The sequence below is a fragment of the Falco punctatus genome (genome assembly GCF_963210335.1).
Source record: "Falco punctatus genome assembly, chromosome: 2".
Lineage (NCBI taxonomy): Eukaryota > Metazoa > Chordata > Aves > Falconiformes > Falconidae > Falco > Falco punctatus.
In genome coordinates this window covers 58,217,587-58,231,757 of record NC_137581.1, presented here as the reverse complement: position 1 = coordinate 58,231,757, position 14,171 = coordinate 58,217,587, and the positions used below count along the sequence as shown (strand labels likewise).

Genomic DNA, 14,171 nt, shown 5'->3' with positions numbered 1-14,171 from the left:
CGATGTCGAGTGGGTACGAGGCACGTGAGCAGCACTGTGATTGATGCTTGTCCAGAGGGGAGGGCATCCTCGTGTTGCCTCCTGGCAGATACTCCAAGATACCTCCAAGATACTCCAGCTTAAGTGCAAGCATATTTGTTTGTTTGGGGGTGTAAACTATCCGAGGTGAAATGAAAAGTGTCTGCAAAGTAGGTTAAGTGGCATTTCAGGTAGTGCCCGGTAGCGTCCAGTGTGGCACTGGTTACTCTTAATACTTTTGTTTGTTTTCACAAACCAGCACCTCTCAGTTTCTGAGCAGCCGACCGCTGCGAGGAGACCGTAACCTCTTGATTTCAAAGGAGCCATCGTTTCACTGGTGCCTCTGTGGTTAATGTAAGAAAGGTGTCTTGCCATAAACTTTTTCCGAGGTATTCAGCAAGGTTGGAAAGGGGTCGGCCCAGGCAGGAAGCCCTTGTCTCTGCTATAAAGAAAATAGCAAGCAACAAAATGAAAGCATCAAAGGACCAACAGGATGCGGTCCCAGGAGTCCTCTCTGGCATGTTAGTCCTTCTTGAAAGTTAGCATTGAGTGAAGAGTGACCTTAAAACTCACTTCATTCAAACAGACTGGGCTCAAGTTTAAAGTTCAAGGCATTTTGTTTTTTCACCTGTTTCCTACAGTTTCTTGAAACTTCTGAAGAATTAATGTGTAACTATATCTGGTCACTGAGCCAACGCAGAGAATTTTTCTCAAGGGAAAACAATGTTACTGTATGGAGGGAGAGAAATGGATACTTTCTGAGCTGGGAAAATAAGTTTCAACAAAATAAAATCCAAAACCACTGCTACCATGACCGCAAACAGCCCTGGAGCCAGCATAACGCACACCCTATTTCTTGCTTTATTTTCAAAAGAAACTGGTAGGATCCTGTAATTGTCTGAATTGTGGTGAAAGGATTTTTTTTGTTGAGGCTGCTGCTACTTGGGAAGCGAGGTCGTGTTTTGGGCACAACCTGGAAGCAAAGATCCTGGCTGCAGCAGTTCAGCTTCGTCTGCTCGTGTGTTGAATGAGCCAGCGGCTGGCCCCGTGGCCACCCAGCCCTCTCTCACCACACTGGAGCTGTTGGGTCTTGAGAGGGAAAACTAAAGCCCTGACCCGAAACTCCGTCGGTAGGCGAGGGCAGCCATGGATACGGTGAAGCAGCCCTTAGCACCACGGCCACCGAGCGGCCACCGGGGCTGCTGGCCCGCGCCGGTTACAAGGCACTTTTATTTAGGGAAAATCAATCTAATGAAGTTTCTCTATGCAATAGAATTGCTAGTGATTTGAAATGGTTTCAGACAAGACAAAAGGCAAATCTTCTTTGCATCACCAACAGCACCTTCTGCCTGTGTGATCCTGAAATAGTTATTTTATTTTCCAATCGTTGCATCTCGCATAATGAAGCAACTAGTAATTGATCCCACGAGCAGTTCGGCAGGTCATCTTTCATAGCTAAAAGAAATAGTTTGAAAAGATGACATACCGATTTCACTCACATTTCCCCATGCCATTAAATTTTAATGATTGTGGCATGAATATTTCATGAAAGTACCTTCTGAATGGCTTTATTTTGGCCTGGCAGCTAATACTCTCAGTATAGAGTCAGGTTGGGGGGAGCTTGGTTGGTTTGTGGTGAGTTTTCTTTTCCTCTTAGGTGGTTTAGTGTAAGTAAGAAGTGTCAAACTGGATTAAGTGAGAAAAAACAACTTCTTGTTGGTGATTCAGCGAAGGGATGCCACTTACTACTTTTTTCAGCTGTGGTGGAAGTCTGTGAAATGACCCTCAAATAAAATTCTGCTCTTTACTCTCCTGCCACAAGGTGGCTAAAAATGTTTTGAAAGCCCAGGCTATGTGAGTGCTAGAAATTATGCTAATATATCTAACAGCCTTTCTGCAACGCAAAACACACTGCACAGGAGACCAGCGTTATTGCACAGGGGATTTTATGTCTTATTTATATGGAGCGATGTTCAGAAAATAGTATTACCAAGTTTATTTCAGTCATGCCTCAGACAGGGTCCTCTGGGCTTGGCTTTGTGGTTTGGGTTTTTTTTTTCAGTAGAAGTCATTGCACCCAGCCCATCCCGTGTGAGCGCCAGGGTGGCTGTGGTCCACAGCGGTGAGACGGGGACCACCTGCCCACCAAGCCACAGCTCTACACAAACTGTGGCTGAAACTTTGGCTTGCCACTCCACCTCCGTTTGTACTGCCTGCTGAATCCACCTACTCAAATGCTAAATCAGAAACTTCTCCAAACCTGGATTAGCAAGGTCTTGTGGCGGTGCTGAATTTTCTAAGCCCTGCACTGGGATGATGGGTGCGTCTCTTTACAGCAGAAACGTTTCCGAATAGCCGGCTGCTGCACCATCAGAAACACATATTTCATTTTCACCGCTTTCAGGAGTGGTAACACTCTTCCATGCAAACTTTTTGGAAGCTTATCTCCAGCTGTACAGTAGGGACAGAGCTTTTGTTTCATGGAAATGAAGCGTATCTTTTTCTTACAGATGCACCACTCGCTGTTGAGCTTTTTATGTGCATTTTAGGTTTCTCTTTTTATTTTTTAACTTATTAACTCTGACAAGTAACCTCTTGGTTGTGAACAATTTAATTCACAATTCATTTTTCTGATTCAAAGTGAACATGAGTGGCCTAATCCCCTAATGGGAATTAATTGCATGTTTCAGTGCTTAACTCTGATCCTTTCTCAATCCCCACTGGGACAAGTTTCTTCCTGAAGGATCTGTGTTTGTTATTCAAAACACAGTCTGAAAGGTAATGATTTTTCTTATAAAAGGGAGTCAGAGCGACTGAATATTAATGTTCTTTTTATTATGAGGGAACGAGCTGCATCCAAAAAAACTCAGTTATGTCATTGAAGGATAAATTACACTGAAGTATATCTGGTAAAATACGGGGAGGGGGGGAAGCAGCACGGTCTTTTTTCCATAAGTGCAAGCAGTTTGCCAGTAAATGAAGGAAAACCGTTACAGAGAAAAACTGTTCACTTCACCAAGGGGGAAACTACTTTGCTACTGAGTTATTTTAAATTATGATGCTCTTGGCCAGCAATGTTACCCTTTTGGATAACTGACCTGATCTAACAGTTGACTAAAATAAGAGTAAATAGCAGAAAATAGATTGTTTCTACTTCCATTCTGTTTTTAAAGATTTTTTCAAACTTGAAATACACTGTTTAATGACCCTCTTTCCAAAAGGAGCTGCATGTGCCCCTCTGTGTTGGGTGCCTAGCCCAGCCAGAGGCTGTGGGTGAGGCAGGCTCTGCCCAGCCAGTGATGGAGGGCAAAACGTGGGAAACCATCAAACAGTGCAACAACTGCTTCTGCCCTGCAGAAACTACGGGGGATAAGTGGTACAGTGTGAAAAATAACGCAGGAACTATGAAGGTACCTTTTTTCCCCCCCTACCTTTCAGTAAAGGCAGCCTTTTATCCCATTTAAACTAACTTTGAGTGTTTTATGCTCACAGATAAAACAAACGGCCATTCATGGGGTCTGTTTTTAAGAGGGAGCTAGCTAGCCCATGTTCAGAGGGGCTACTCCAGGTGGCTTAGCCCTTTGGGGTAGGTATCTGTCGGGGGGAGGGGAGGAGCATGGTGTCACCTGCTATTTCTGCGTTTTGTTGGGGCTGAAACACCGCATCTCCCCTCCCACCCACCCCGAGGTAAATAAATGGAAATAACATGTACAGCTCCCTCTGACAGGAGGGATGTCTGTGAAGACATTACCAGCTCTGCGAATGAGGTGTCACCTAAGAGTTATCAATGAGGGGAGCCATCCTCACTCCCCTCCCCTGAGGGAGCAGGGCAAATTTGTCCTTGCGCTGGCAATGGCACCTTTCAGAAAGCACCCGCTCACATGGGGTGTGGGTGCCGCAGTTTGTTCTTCGGCTTTTGTCAGTCAGCAAGCGGGCCCTCGGCGCTGGGGTTACCGAAAATGCTTCAGTGTGTCTGTGAGATGACTCAACGCCAGGCTAAACTTGCCCAGCAGCCGCTCTGGCATGCCTCGTTTTTGCTTATAAGGTCTGGTGTGAAAGCCTTTTTATCCCTCTGTGTGACAGACGGGTCCTCTGTGCGTCTCGGTGATGTCCCAGTTTGGACGTTGCTAGCTTGCTGCAGCTCCCAGCATTGTGCCGCTTGCTTTCCTTTTCCCTTTTTTTATTAAGACTGTGACCATGCTGGGGTTACAATTTGAAAAAATACTATCAAATGCATGCAACTGCAATGCAACACGACCTGAAGTTGGAACATACTCATTTGCTTTTGGATAATTCCTGCCACTGTGCTTTATTTTACCATGAAACAAGAAGACACTTGATCTTCCAAATTGCAACTGGGCTCTTCTGTTACTGAACACAGTGTTGTTCTCAAGTATTGAATGCTGCAGTGATGAAGGGAGATCCCGGACAGAAGAGGGAGGGAAGCAGGTGATTGCCCAGGGGTGCTGAACTGTACCCCAAGGCAACAGTGAGGGGTGTCCCAGGTAGTTTGTGACCAAGTCCATCAGTTCAGGCTTTAAAAAACAACCACACACACCAACGAGGGAGAACAACCAAGCTGTGGCTTCACTCCTGCGTTTTAATAACCAGGCTTGACCTGGGCTAGTCAAACCATAAATGTGATGCGGCAGCATAGCAAAGTTTGCATAGCTGAACTGAACCATAGTCCTTTTTTTGTTGTTGGGGTTTTTTTCCTCCCCCATAAAGGATGTGCTAAGTGGAGTTTGTTACCATTGCAGGGATGAGATCCCTGGGTGGCTTTTGGAGTGCTGCTGAGCACACCACCACAGCCTTGCAGCATGGCTCCCATAGCAGTGAGAGAGAAAATGAAGAAAAGATTGATTTAGAGCTTTCCCCAGAGGCTCAGGGACGCATTGGCTGAGGTTGGGGATTCCTTAGAGAAACCATGGGATGCAATCTGATTACAGCAAAGAACCGTAAGGCTGACTTTCTCCTGGTGTTTATTTTTCACCGTTACCAGCTTTGACTGAAAAGTTTCAAGAGATACTTGAATTTGGTGTGATACTTAAATGTGGTGTAGGACTACAAGACCACCTCTTCACTGCCCGAACAGTCTGGAGTGTACAGCGCATCTTGGCATGGTTGCACTGGCCAAAGCATCCACGTGTGTAACATATGCCTTTGTCTTTCAGCTGCTTTTGCAGGTACGATGGCTCGTGTCTTTGTCTATGGCACGCTTAAGAAAGGCCAGCCCAACTACAAGTACATGATCAACACGGCCAAGGGACTAGCAAAATTCCAAGGAAGGGGCCGCACAGTGGAGAAGTACCCGCTGGTGATTGCAGGAAAGTACAACATTCCTTACATGCTGAACATCCCGGGGACAGGACACCGCGTTGCTGGGGAGATTTACTCGGTTGACGACCAGATGCTGCAGTTCCTGGATGAGTTTGAAGGCTGCCCAGACATGTACCAGCGCACCCTGATGCAAATCGAGGTGGTGGAGTGGGAAGGGAAGGGCGGCGTGGGTGAGGCGCAGGCGTCTGCCGAGGGCATCGTGGAATGCTTCGTGTACAGCACGACAACATACCCGCCCGAGTGGGTCGGCCTCCCCTACCATGACAGTTACGACTCCTCGGGGAAACACGGCCTCTCCTATGTCCTACGCGAAAGCCGGGATTAGAAATGGGAGGTAACGTAGCCCAGCTGAAGACATAGTACTAAGCATGTGTTGATCGGTAACCTTTCCAGGAAAGCTGTAATACCTTTTTATTAAAATGCAGGATCTCTTGTAACCTTCCCAACCCAGGAGCCTTGGCGCTAGTGTTGAAGTCTTGTAGGCTCAGAGATGGGGACTGCCCCCCGGCTAGTCAGCACCCTCCCCACCCCCGCTAACCTGCTGCGAGTAACTGGGTTTGCATGAGGCATAAAATAACTGTATCTGTGCACATCAGTTTTGGGGTCTAATTGTTTTCTCAATCCCCACCTTCACCTCACTGTGTGACTGAGGTCAGTGACAGGCAGTGGAAGAGACTAATTTTTTTTTATTTTTTTTTTTCATGAATTGACAAATTTTCTTGCGTAGTTCTCCAAGGTGGGTGGAATAATGATGAAACTATTGCACTAATAGCTGAAAGTGATTAAAGAAAAATCATGTCTGCCAACAAAGTAAAGCACAACTCGTGTGTAATACTGACTTGTAATGGTGTTTAGTAGGTTACTGAATGTAAGCAGGGAGAGGTGACCATATAGATACTGTGCGCTTCGAGACAAATATGAAATTGCTGGAGAAACAGAGAAAATTTAAAGACTATTCTTACTCTGTATTGAAATGTTTTTCTGAACTGGAAAGGAGCATTTTTAAAACATGTTTAGTTTTATAAGGTACTGTGAAGAAATATTAAAAGAGTATAAGGGAATTTACATTTAAAACTGTATTTTTAATATAGCATTCTAAGCACTTTAGGTACCACTTCAGTTCACTGAGTGCCTGTAGGAGTTGGTGGGGTGTTGGGTTGGGGGTGGTGTTGGGGACCAGGAAAAGTAAATGTGATTTCAGCTGCCCACCACGCTACAGCGGATGCAGCTGTTGCGAACACTTACTATCAAGGCGACTTGTTGTCTTTTTGTCAAGCACTTTAATGCAGAACTTGCAACCATATGCAAACTGGATTTCGGGGGGGGGGGGGGTATGGAGATTTTATATACATTATAAAAAATATCCAAAGGATCTCTGTTGTGAGTATTGCAACATTTAAACTGGAGGGGAAAAAAAGATGGAAAGAAGACTATTGTTCCCCTGACCCAACCAACTGTGCTGGTTTCTGTACAATCTGGGAAAATTGTGGCTTTCGTTGTTATGCTCCCGTGCCTTATATTTTTTCTTCATCTGCAGTGTTTGGTATATATAGATGATTGTACAGTATAGAAAATTGCCAAAGGGATGCAAGCAGGAAATGTATGCCAAGCAGTGAGCCACAAAGTACAATTAACTGTACTAGGGCTACCACTAAGAACAATACTGTACTTCTGCTCCACTGCCAGAAGCCCTGTGATGGCCAGAGGAGACCCGGGGTAGGGAATCAGCCCAAGGATCCAGGGTAAGGAATCAGCCTAAACTTTATCAGTAGTAAGCACTGCTGAATCTCATTTAGAAGAACAGACAAAAAGCTTGTGTTGCTGCAGTAAGCACATTAAGTAGTTTTTAAATAGAATGCTTGTGGCTCTTTACAGTACTTGTTTTTTGTTTAGGGCAACCTGCAGAAGCTGAACTGTGCTCCTTTAGGAAGGGACAAAATGGGATTAAGGAAATTTATAGGAAGATCTGCAGGGTGCCTGCCTCAGTTTCTCCAGCTGCAAAAGCATTACTTTTCCTGGAGGGCAGGTACTACCCTAACACTCTCCTGACTCATCTTGATGGGTTTTGTAAACTAATTAACAAAGCAGATCCCTGTATTACATTATTCCCCCTTGGCCACACGATGCAGTTGGCAGCATCTCAGTAACACAAAAAATGCCTCTTCAACCATCAGTCTCAAGCAGAATGGTGAAGCTTTGTTCTGGTTGAACATGAGTCACTAGCCCTGTCACAGGCTGTTTTCAACCTTCACCTTCCAGTAAAGGGTCCAGGCGCCTCTGGCCAGAGGGTTTATTTTTCTGGGAAGTAGCATGACTGCACACCCTAGGCAAGAAAATGAGAGCAGGCCCCCTCCTGTCTGGGGCAGCGGTCAAGGCACAGCAGGAATGGTATGTAAAAAACCAGCTGTGGGAGGTGAGACCAAAGGCAGGAGTAGCCCCGTGTCCTGGCCCAGCAGTGGGCAGCAGCAGAGACCAAGGCAAGAGCACAGGGGCAGAGATGATGCTCACAGTGCGTAGGAGCTGCAGAGGCATCACTGCGTCCAGGCAGCCGACTTACCAAGCTAGATCAATTAATGGAAGAGAAAGCCTCTTTTAACCACACGCTAATATTCTAAACCCAGTAAACTTCTGCTATGTACACAATCCTGTGGCATGGAGTTCCTGAGTGAGAAGGGAAAAAAAAAAAAAAAAAAAAAAAAAAAGAAATACATCTTCTTACTGTTCTGACCAAGTCACCAGCCCTCTCACTTCTGTTCAAGTCTCTTAAATCTTCCTTCTCTCCAGGCCCTCTCTGGTTTCCTATACTGGAAATGCAGCTTTTCCAGCAGGATATAGTCTTGTATTATGAACAGTCCTAGTTCTTCAGAGTCTTTAGTAAGAGCTTCTGCACAACAGAAGATCAGCACTTGGTCTCCCTTTCCTCTAAGAGTTCAGGAGCAGATCTGGCCCGAGGGACAGCAAGTGCCTCTAGCAATACCTTGGGGCTGCTAAAGGGATTCGAGGACAGCGCCAGCTCCTTCCATAAAGACTTGTATCTAGTAATCTATAGAAAAGATAAAGGGGGGAAATTTGAGTATGGAATTTGAACAGAAGAAGAACATTCCCTTACAACTGTAAATGAAAATACGTGGGGGAAAATCTGCACTAGAAAAATACAACATCTAACCTGTAATGTAAATCTAGTCTGTACAAAGACTTCAAAATATTACAATAAATCTGATCAGAATTTAAGCCATTGGCAGTATTTGCTCAGTGCTTACACTGAGTGCAGAGAAACTGCTCAGTTCACTCAGTGGTTAATTTTTCACCCTTACCAACCATTCTGTACGGTTTGGCTGGGGCCTCAAACCAGTGATATTACCGCGAAGACAAAGTGGATTTGGGCTTTTGTTGCGATTTCTTTTTTTAAAAAAGAGGCTTTTCCTGTTTAAAAGCAGAAATGGTATTTTACTGATTTTATTTGATCCTTAAAAATCAAAGAATTACAAAGGTTATGTACAAGTATTTCTGGAAGTAAAAATCTGGGATCTGTTGCCAAGGTTTAACATCTGTGTTTGCTGTCTTAACCAGATATAATAAATATGACTGTATAAAATCTTGTGCAGAGGACTGTCCATTTTCTGTGTTGAATTGCCTTAATCTTACTTTACAGATGAAAATAATAAAGGCTTAGCTAAATCAGCGGTGCAGAGGCAACCTTTCATTCCAGTTCCACCAGCAGATCTCCTTCTCCAACAGTATCACCAGCTTTGCAGTGCACAGCTTTCACCTACGGTCCAAAAGCAGAAATAATTTCAAACCTTCCTCAATAGCATAGTTAAGTAAATGGTTCGATTGACATTGCTTATGTAGAGTGTCACGTCTACACACACAGGGTAAATGGCCACTATGCAACATTATGTGGTGGTCCACAGGGATCACAGACGCATCTCTGTTGGAAGGGCCTCGAGAGGCTGACAGCCCGACCTCCAGCATTCAGACTCTAGCTAGCTGAGTTTTGAGTTTCTCTGAGAATGGAGGCTCCAGCGCTGCTCCAGTGCTTGACCAAATCACGTCCAACTCCATCAACACGTTTAGGTACCTACCACTAGCTGGTGTTCTTATGACTTAGGTGCTTGAAGACCTGAACATCAGATGGAGATGGCACTTTTAAAAAGCACCTTTCTTCCACATGTTTGCACTGCTGTTCATTTACCACTGAAGTTTCAAATCTTCTAGAGGACAGCCTGACTCTTTGAACACTCACATTTGGATGTTTCAATGAAATATTTCAGTACTTCTCGCATTACAGATTTAAGTATAACTGAATTTTAGGACTGCAGCCATGAAGTGGGTTTCCCTCAATCCCCAGACAGCTGAGACACACTGATTCAAATCTGAGTTGGGATTCTTTAACATAACTGAATTTGGAAAAGGGCTACCACTGTCAAATAAATGCAGCTACATCTGTAGATGAATTATATACTCGCGTGCAGATTCCTGAATTTTAAAACACAAACATTTTGTAGTAGTGCCCTCATTTCCTCTATAAAAGGCTGTAACATGTCTGAATTCCCTTTCACCACATGGAGCTGCAGAAAATACTTGAAGGTGTATAGTACAGTTTGCTTGCAATATTAATTCGGAGCTCATGCCGACATGCCCAAATCCTTGCTCAAAACCTGGTTCAGCAGTTAGCTCAGTTTAGTCATCAAACGTTACTTTGGGCTCCTAAAGGAAACCTGCAGCACACCTGAAATGCCAGGCTACTACAGCTACATGACTGCCCACATGCAAGTTTGATAGTCCAAAGCCACGTGAGCTATAAGCGGATCTGGTTCTGTAGCACAGGCATGTTCACGGCATTGCTCAAGAAACGAAGCTGAACGCTGTACCTGGGCAAAGACACCAACAGACGTACAAAAAAGGGCTTTATTTCTAAATCAATACCTAGGCAGCCTACCCGATTCCCAAGCGTCAATCTTTCAAGAGGTGAAAGCAGTGTGAAAAATACTTCTTTCTTTTTCTATAAAGGCAAGGTTCAGCAAACATTGTAGCTGACTAGTGTTTCAAACTCCCTAGTGATTCCTGACCTGCAGCGGGGCTAGCTCCCCGTTCTGACCCAGGCGCAGCTGCCCTGCCGCAGACGGGAGGCACACCAGTTCCTCCCCACCCTTCCCTCGGTTTTAAACCACGTGCAGCTGCGGTAAACTCAAAGTAGATAAAAACAAGCCACTTTTTTCACAATTACAAAAACAGGAAGATGGGGTTTGATGCAAAAAAGGAATTCAGCCGGCATGGAAATGGGAACATCTTCCAGCTGAAGACAAACGATCTGAGTTTCAAAGCATCAAAACGTGGACGAACAGCCTGTGCCAAACATCCCATTCCTGTGGAGGGGCCAAGTTATTTTAGCACTCAGAGCCATGACTTTGCACTGCAGAACAGAATGAATTCTCTTTAGCAGCCTCCTTTCTACACAGCCCAAAACTACTTTGCTTTTTCAAATCCTTAAAATCCTAAAAAACCAAATAATTTGCTTAATATTAAAACTAGACGCCAAAGGGACACTGCAAGGTGCACATCAGGCCCACTGAATGGCCCGTGCGCCATTCACATCCCACTTTGAAGGATTAATCAAGCAAACGTGGGGTTTACATGGCATCTGTACAGAGCGAGTGGGAGATATTTATTATCAGGAGAAGTACAAGCAGGATTTTATGGAACAGGCCCATGGGTTGCAGCACACCTTGGTGGGAAAAGGAAGGTTAAAGTAAAAAAATAAAAGGGGGAGGGTGGGAGAAGGAACGGCCCTTTGATTACAAATACTAGTTAAAAACAGCAGATGCAAAGAGCAGCAATAAGGGGTTAAACAAAAGACGCAAAGATGAAAAACTAAATGCTGGGAAAAATTAATCAAATGAGAAAATGAATTATAGAGGAATTAATGCATGAAACAAAATAATAAAGTGGCAATGTTAGAGCAACAGGAGAAGGTATGTTCTTCCTCTCTCTGCAATTTTTTTTCCCTCGAGACCCAGTTTTGCACTAGATGCACTGGAAGAGGCAAGCCCTGGGTCCCAGCCTCGGTGACGATTTTAGTGCAGTGCCAAATAAGCCTTTCTTGTAAACACACAAACAGTCCTTGGCATCAAGACCCATCTTGAGATCTCAGCAAATCTTGCCAGTGGCTGACATCGTCCCTGCTGGAGAGTCAGGCTCCTTGCTGCCTCCCTCTGGGCTAAGGGATCCTGCATTGGGGTTTGTTTTGTTATTTTTAATAGCAAAACGGCAGTGCATCAGGGAGAGCAGCGGGGCTTGTCCCCAGGCAGAGAAGGGCTAAGACAGGCTAGAAGATACGAGAACAGGAATACATCATCCAGATCCAGACTCTGCTCTCCCTTTGAAAAGAATGGATCAGGGCCCATGTGTAGGTGATGGTTTCAGGCTGTGAATTATAATCTGGCACTGAGATTCACTGAGGTCATGACTTGGGGGCTGACAGTCCCCAGCCCAGAAGGAGTTAAGGCATACCCTTGCCATATAAGCTTAACCAGTTCCCCAGCCAGAGCATAGGTTCTGGTACATCCTGCACTGCAGCAGAGTCCCAGCTCGGGGACTGCAACAGTGATCCCTCAGAAGCAAGGGACCACAATGCACAGCCTTGCAAAGCTCAACACGTTCGCAGATCTATGCAATACAAAACATAAAATGTGTAAAAATATATGTATGTGTAACAGCCACAATAATTTAAAAATTGCTTTTTATCTTCCCACAAAAACACTTTCTATGCCTTGTTCTGAGCGGGTTTTTAATGTTAAATTATTTGCCCTTAATGAATTAATTGGCAAAGAGATCTTTCTTCTTCAGTTGCTCTCTGGAAAGATGGCATTTGGAGAAACAGTGTGCAACACCTTTCAATTCAGCTTGGCATTGTAACATCTTAGAAAACAAATTATTTAGGAGAAAAAGAGTTATATCAATTTCTGAAGCCAGTAAAACTATTTCCTGCTGTGCTGTCTAAGGCTCGGAACTACTTAACAGCATTCACAGCAGATGCAAATGTTAAAAATTAAAGACACCTCACTTTGAAAGACTTAAAACAATCAGAATTAATTCCTTAACAACCAGAATCCTCCCTTTTTCCTTTTTAAACTCTATCCTATTTGACAAGTTGCATATGGTTTTAAGTGACCCAAGGTAGCTTACCTTGCCTGTTTTAGCAGCAGTCATACTGTTCTGCATTTTCATTGCTTCAATTACACAAATCTCTTGACCTTCTGAAACCTGGTAAAATTCAAGCAGTACGAAATGAGGATAGAGGATTTGAAATGCTCTAAGTGTGTATGAGTCTTCTGGAAAATACACGGATTATTTCATTAAATGCTATAAAGACTGTCAATGCACAAGTCGAATCAGCCAGCTACACAACCACAACACAAGCCACAACCGCAAATCACAGTTGCTTTCGACAAAACTGGCAGCAAAATAGGAGGAAAGGAACTGCCTGCTTAAAACAGTCACCCCAGACAAGCCTGAAAGGCTCTTCTCCCATCCCATCCATTCAGCTCCAACTTCCACAGTTCACATTTCACATCCACCACAGTTCAACATCAATTAAATCCAGAGCAAAATTTAATTTGTGCCGTTTTGGCCGGGGAGCCTTTGCTTTGCTTCCCTGGCACAGATCCCATGGATACTAATCCTGATCCAGAAGCCAAAAGTTTCTTGGCACGTATCCAGGGGAGCACAGGCTGGAAGCTCCAGCAATACCCATCAGGCTAACATGGAGCAGAAAGTCACACCTCTGCATATGGCAGCACCCGGATGGTGGCTGATGGCTTCCGTCTGAGGGAAGGGAGCATGCCCGCGAGGAACCACCGCCTCCCATCCACAGGGGAGGCATCGCGGGGGCAAAACCATAATTTTCACTGCAGCTGACAGCTCTTAAAAAGGAAACGTTCAAGTTTCCTCTTTCTGCTTGTTTGCACTCTGCTAACAGGCATGCGCAAGCTCAAGGTCACCAGTAACTCACTGGGCTGCTCTGCTGGGCTCCCTCTGCCTCCCAGTCAGACCCTCCCTCCAACGCCTTGGACCACGCTGCGCAGTGGAAACGGCCACTCAAGGCTTTACAGCGTCTGGGGGGCTGCCTGTACAACACCCACAGGATTCAGAATTCATCCCTCGCGTAACCCAGCGATCAGCCAGCCATCCCTCCGAGACGATATGCGCTGGAGAGGGAAGGGTGCCGGGCCCTACGTGCCGGTATTTAGGACTTGTGCAGGTCCACCCCCTTTGGGATACCTGGCTTTGAGTGCCTACTGCAAGTCTTTTCATCAGGTTATTTTGCAGATGTATTCTGCCGTTCACTCATCATCCCAGCAAATTTGGGATGCTTTCACTCCGATGTCAAAGTTTCATTAAAGAGAACAATTTGTGACCTGCAGAGATCTGGTTTATGTGTTTGTTATATGGGCCAGCCCCTTCAAAATGTGTTTGTTTCTATACATACAGATACACACATAGATGTATTTCTCTAAATATATGTAAAATGAATAACGCATATTTAAGAACAACTGCATAGCACTTTGGAGGAATATATTGTCTAACAGACAGATGTGAAGCCAGAGATCAAACGCACATTGCATGAGGTACACTCTGAAAATTTAAATAAAGCTTTTCTTCTAAAGCATGCACCAGCAATGACTGAAAAACGTTGATGTCTACCTATGGATTCTGAGCAAAACAGAAGAAAAGCCATTATGTTAAAAGGTGCTCACACCCCCTCTCTCCAACAGACTGCCATACGATGGGCTTTTGGGGTATAATAAGGG

At 44.7% G+C, this 14,171-nt stretch overlaps 2 protein-coding genes across 3 annotated transcripts in view; one reads left to right on the top strand and one right to left on the bottom strand.

Moving 5' to 3' along the window:
- Nucleotides 1-8,958, top strand: part of GGACT (gamma-glutamylamine cyclotransferase) — a 31,992-nt gene extending 23,034 nt beyond the window's left edge. Inside the window, exon 2 of the mRNA XM_080377687.1 lies at nt 5,193-8,958. Within this exon, the coding sequence (XP_080233813.1) occupies nt 5,210-5,683 (474 nt within the window). The 5' untranslated portion in view covers nt 5,193-5,209 and the 3' untranslated portion in view covers nt 5,684-8,958. The remainder of the gene's footprint in view (nt 1-5,192) is intronic.
- PCCA (propionyl-CoA carboxylase subunit alpha) overlaps nt 8,799-14,171 on the bottom strand; it is a 291,871-nt gene continuing 286,498 nt past the window's right edge. For both annotated transcript variants that reach the window (XM_080377685.1, XM_080377686.1), the window contains 2 exons: nt 12,547-12,624; nt 8,799-9,127 (listed from right to left, as the gene is read on the bottom strand). In XM_080377685.1, coding sequence (XP_080233811.1) covers nt 9,059-9,127; nt 12,547-12,624 — 147 coding nt within the window. In that variant the 3' untranslated portion in view covers nt 8,799-9,058. The remainder of the gene's footprint in view (nt 9,128-12,546; nt 12,625-14,171) is intronic.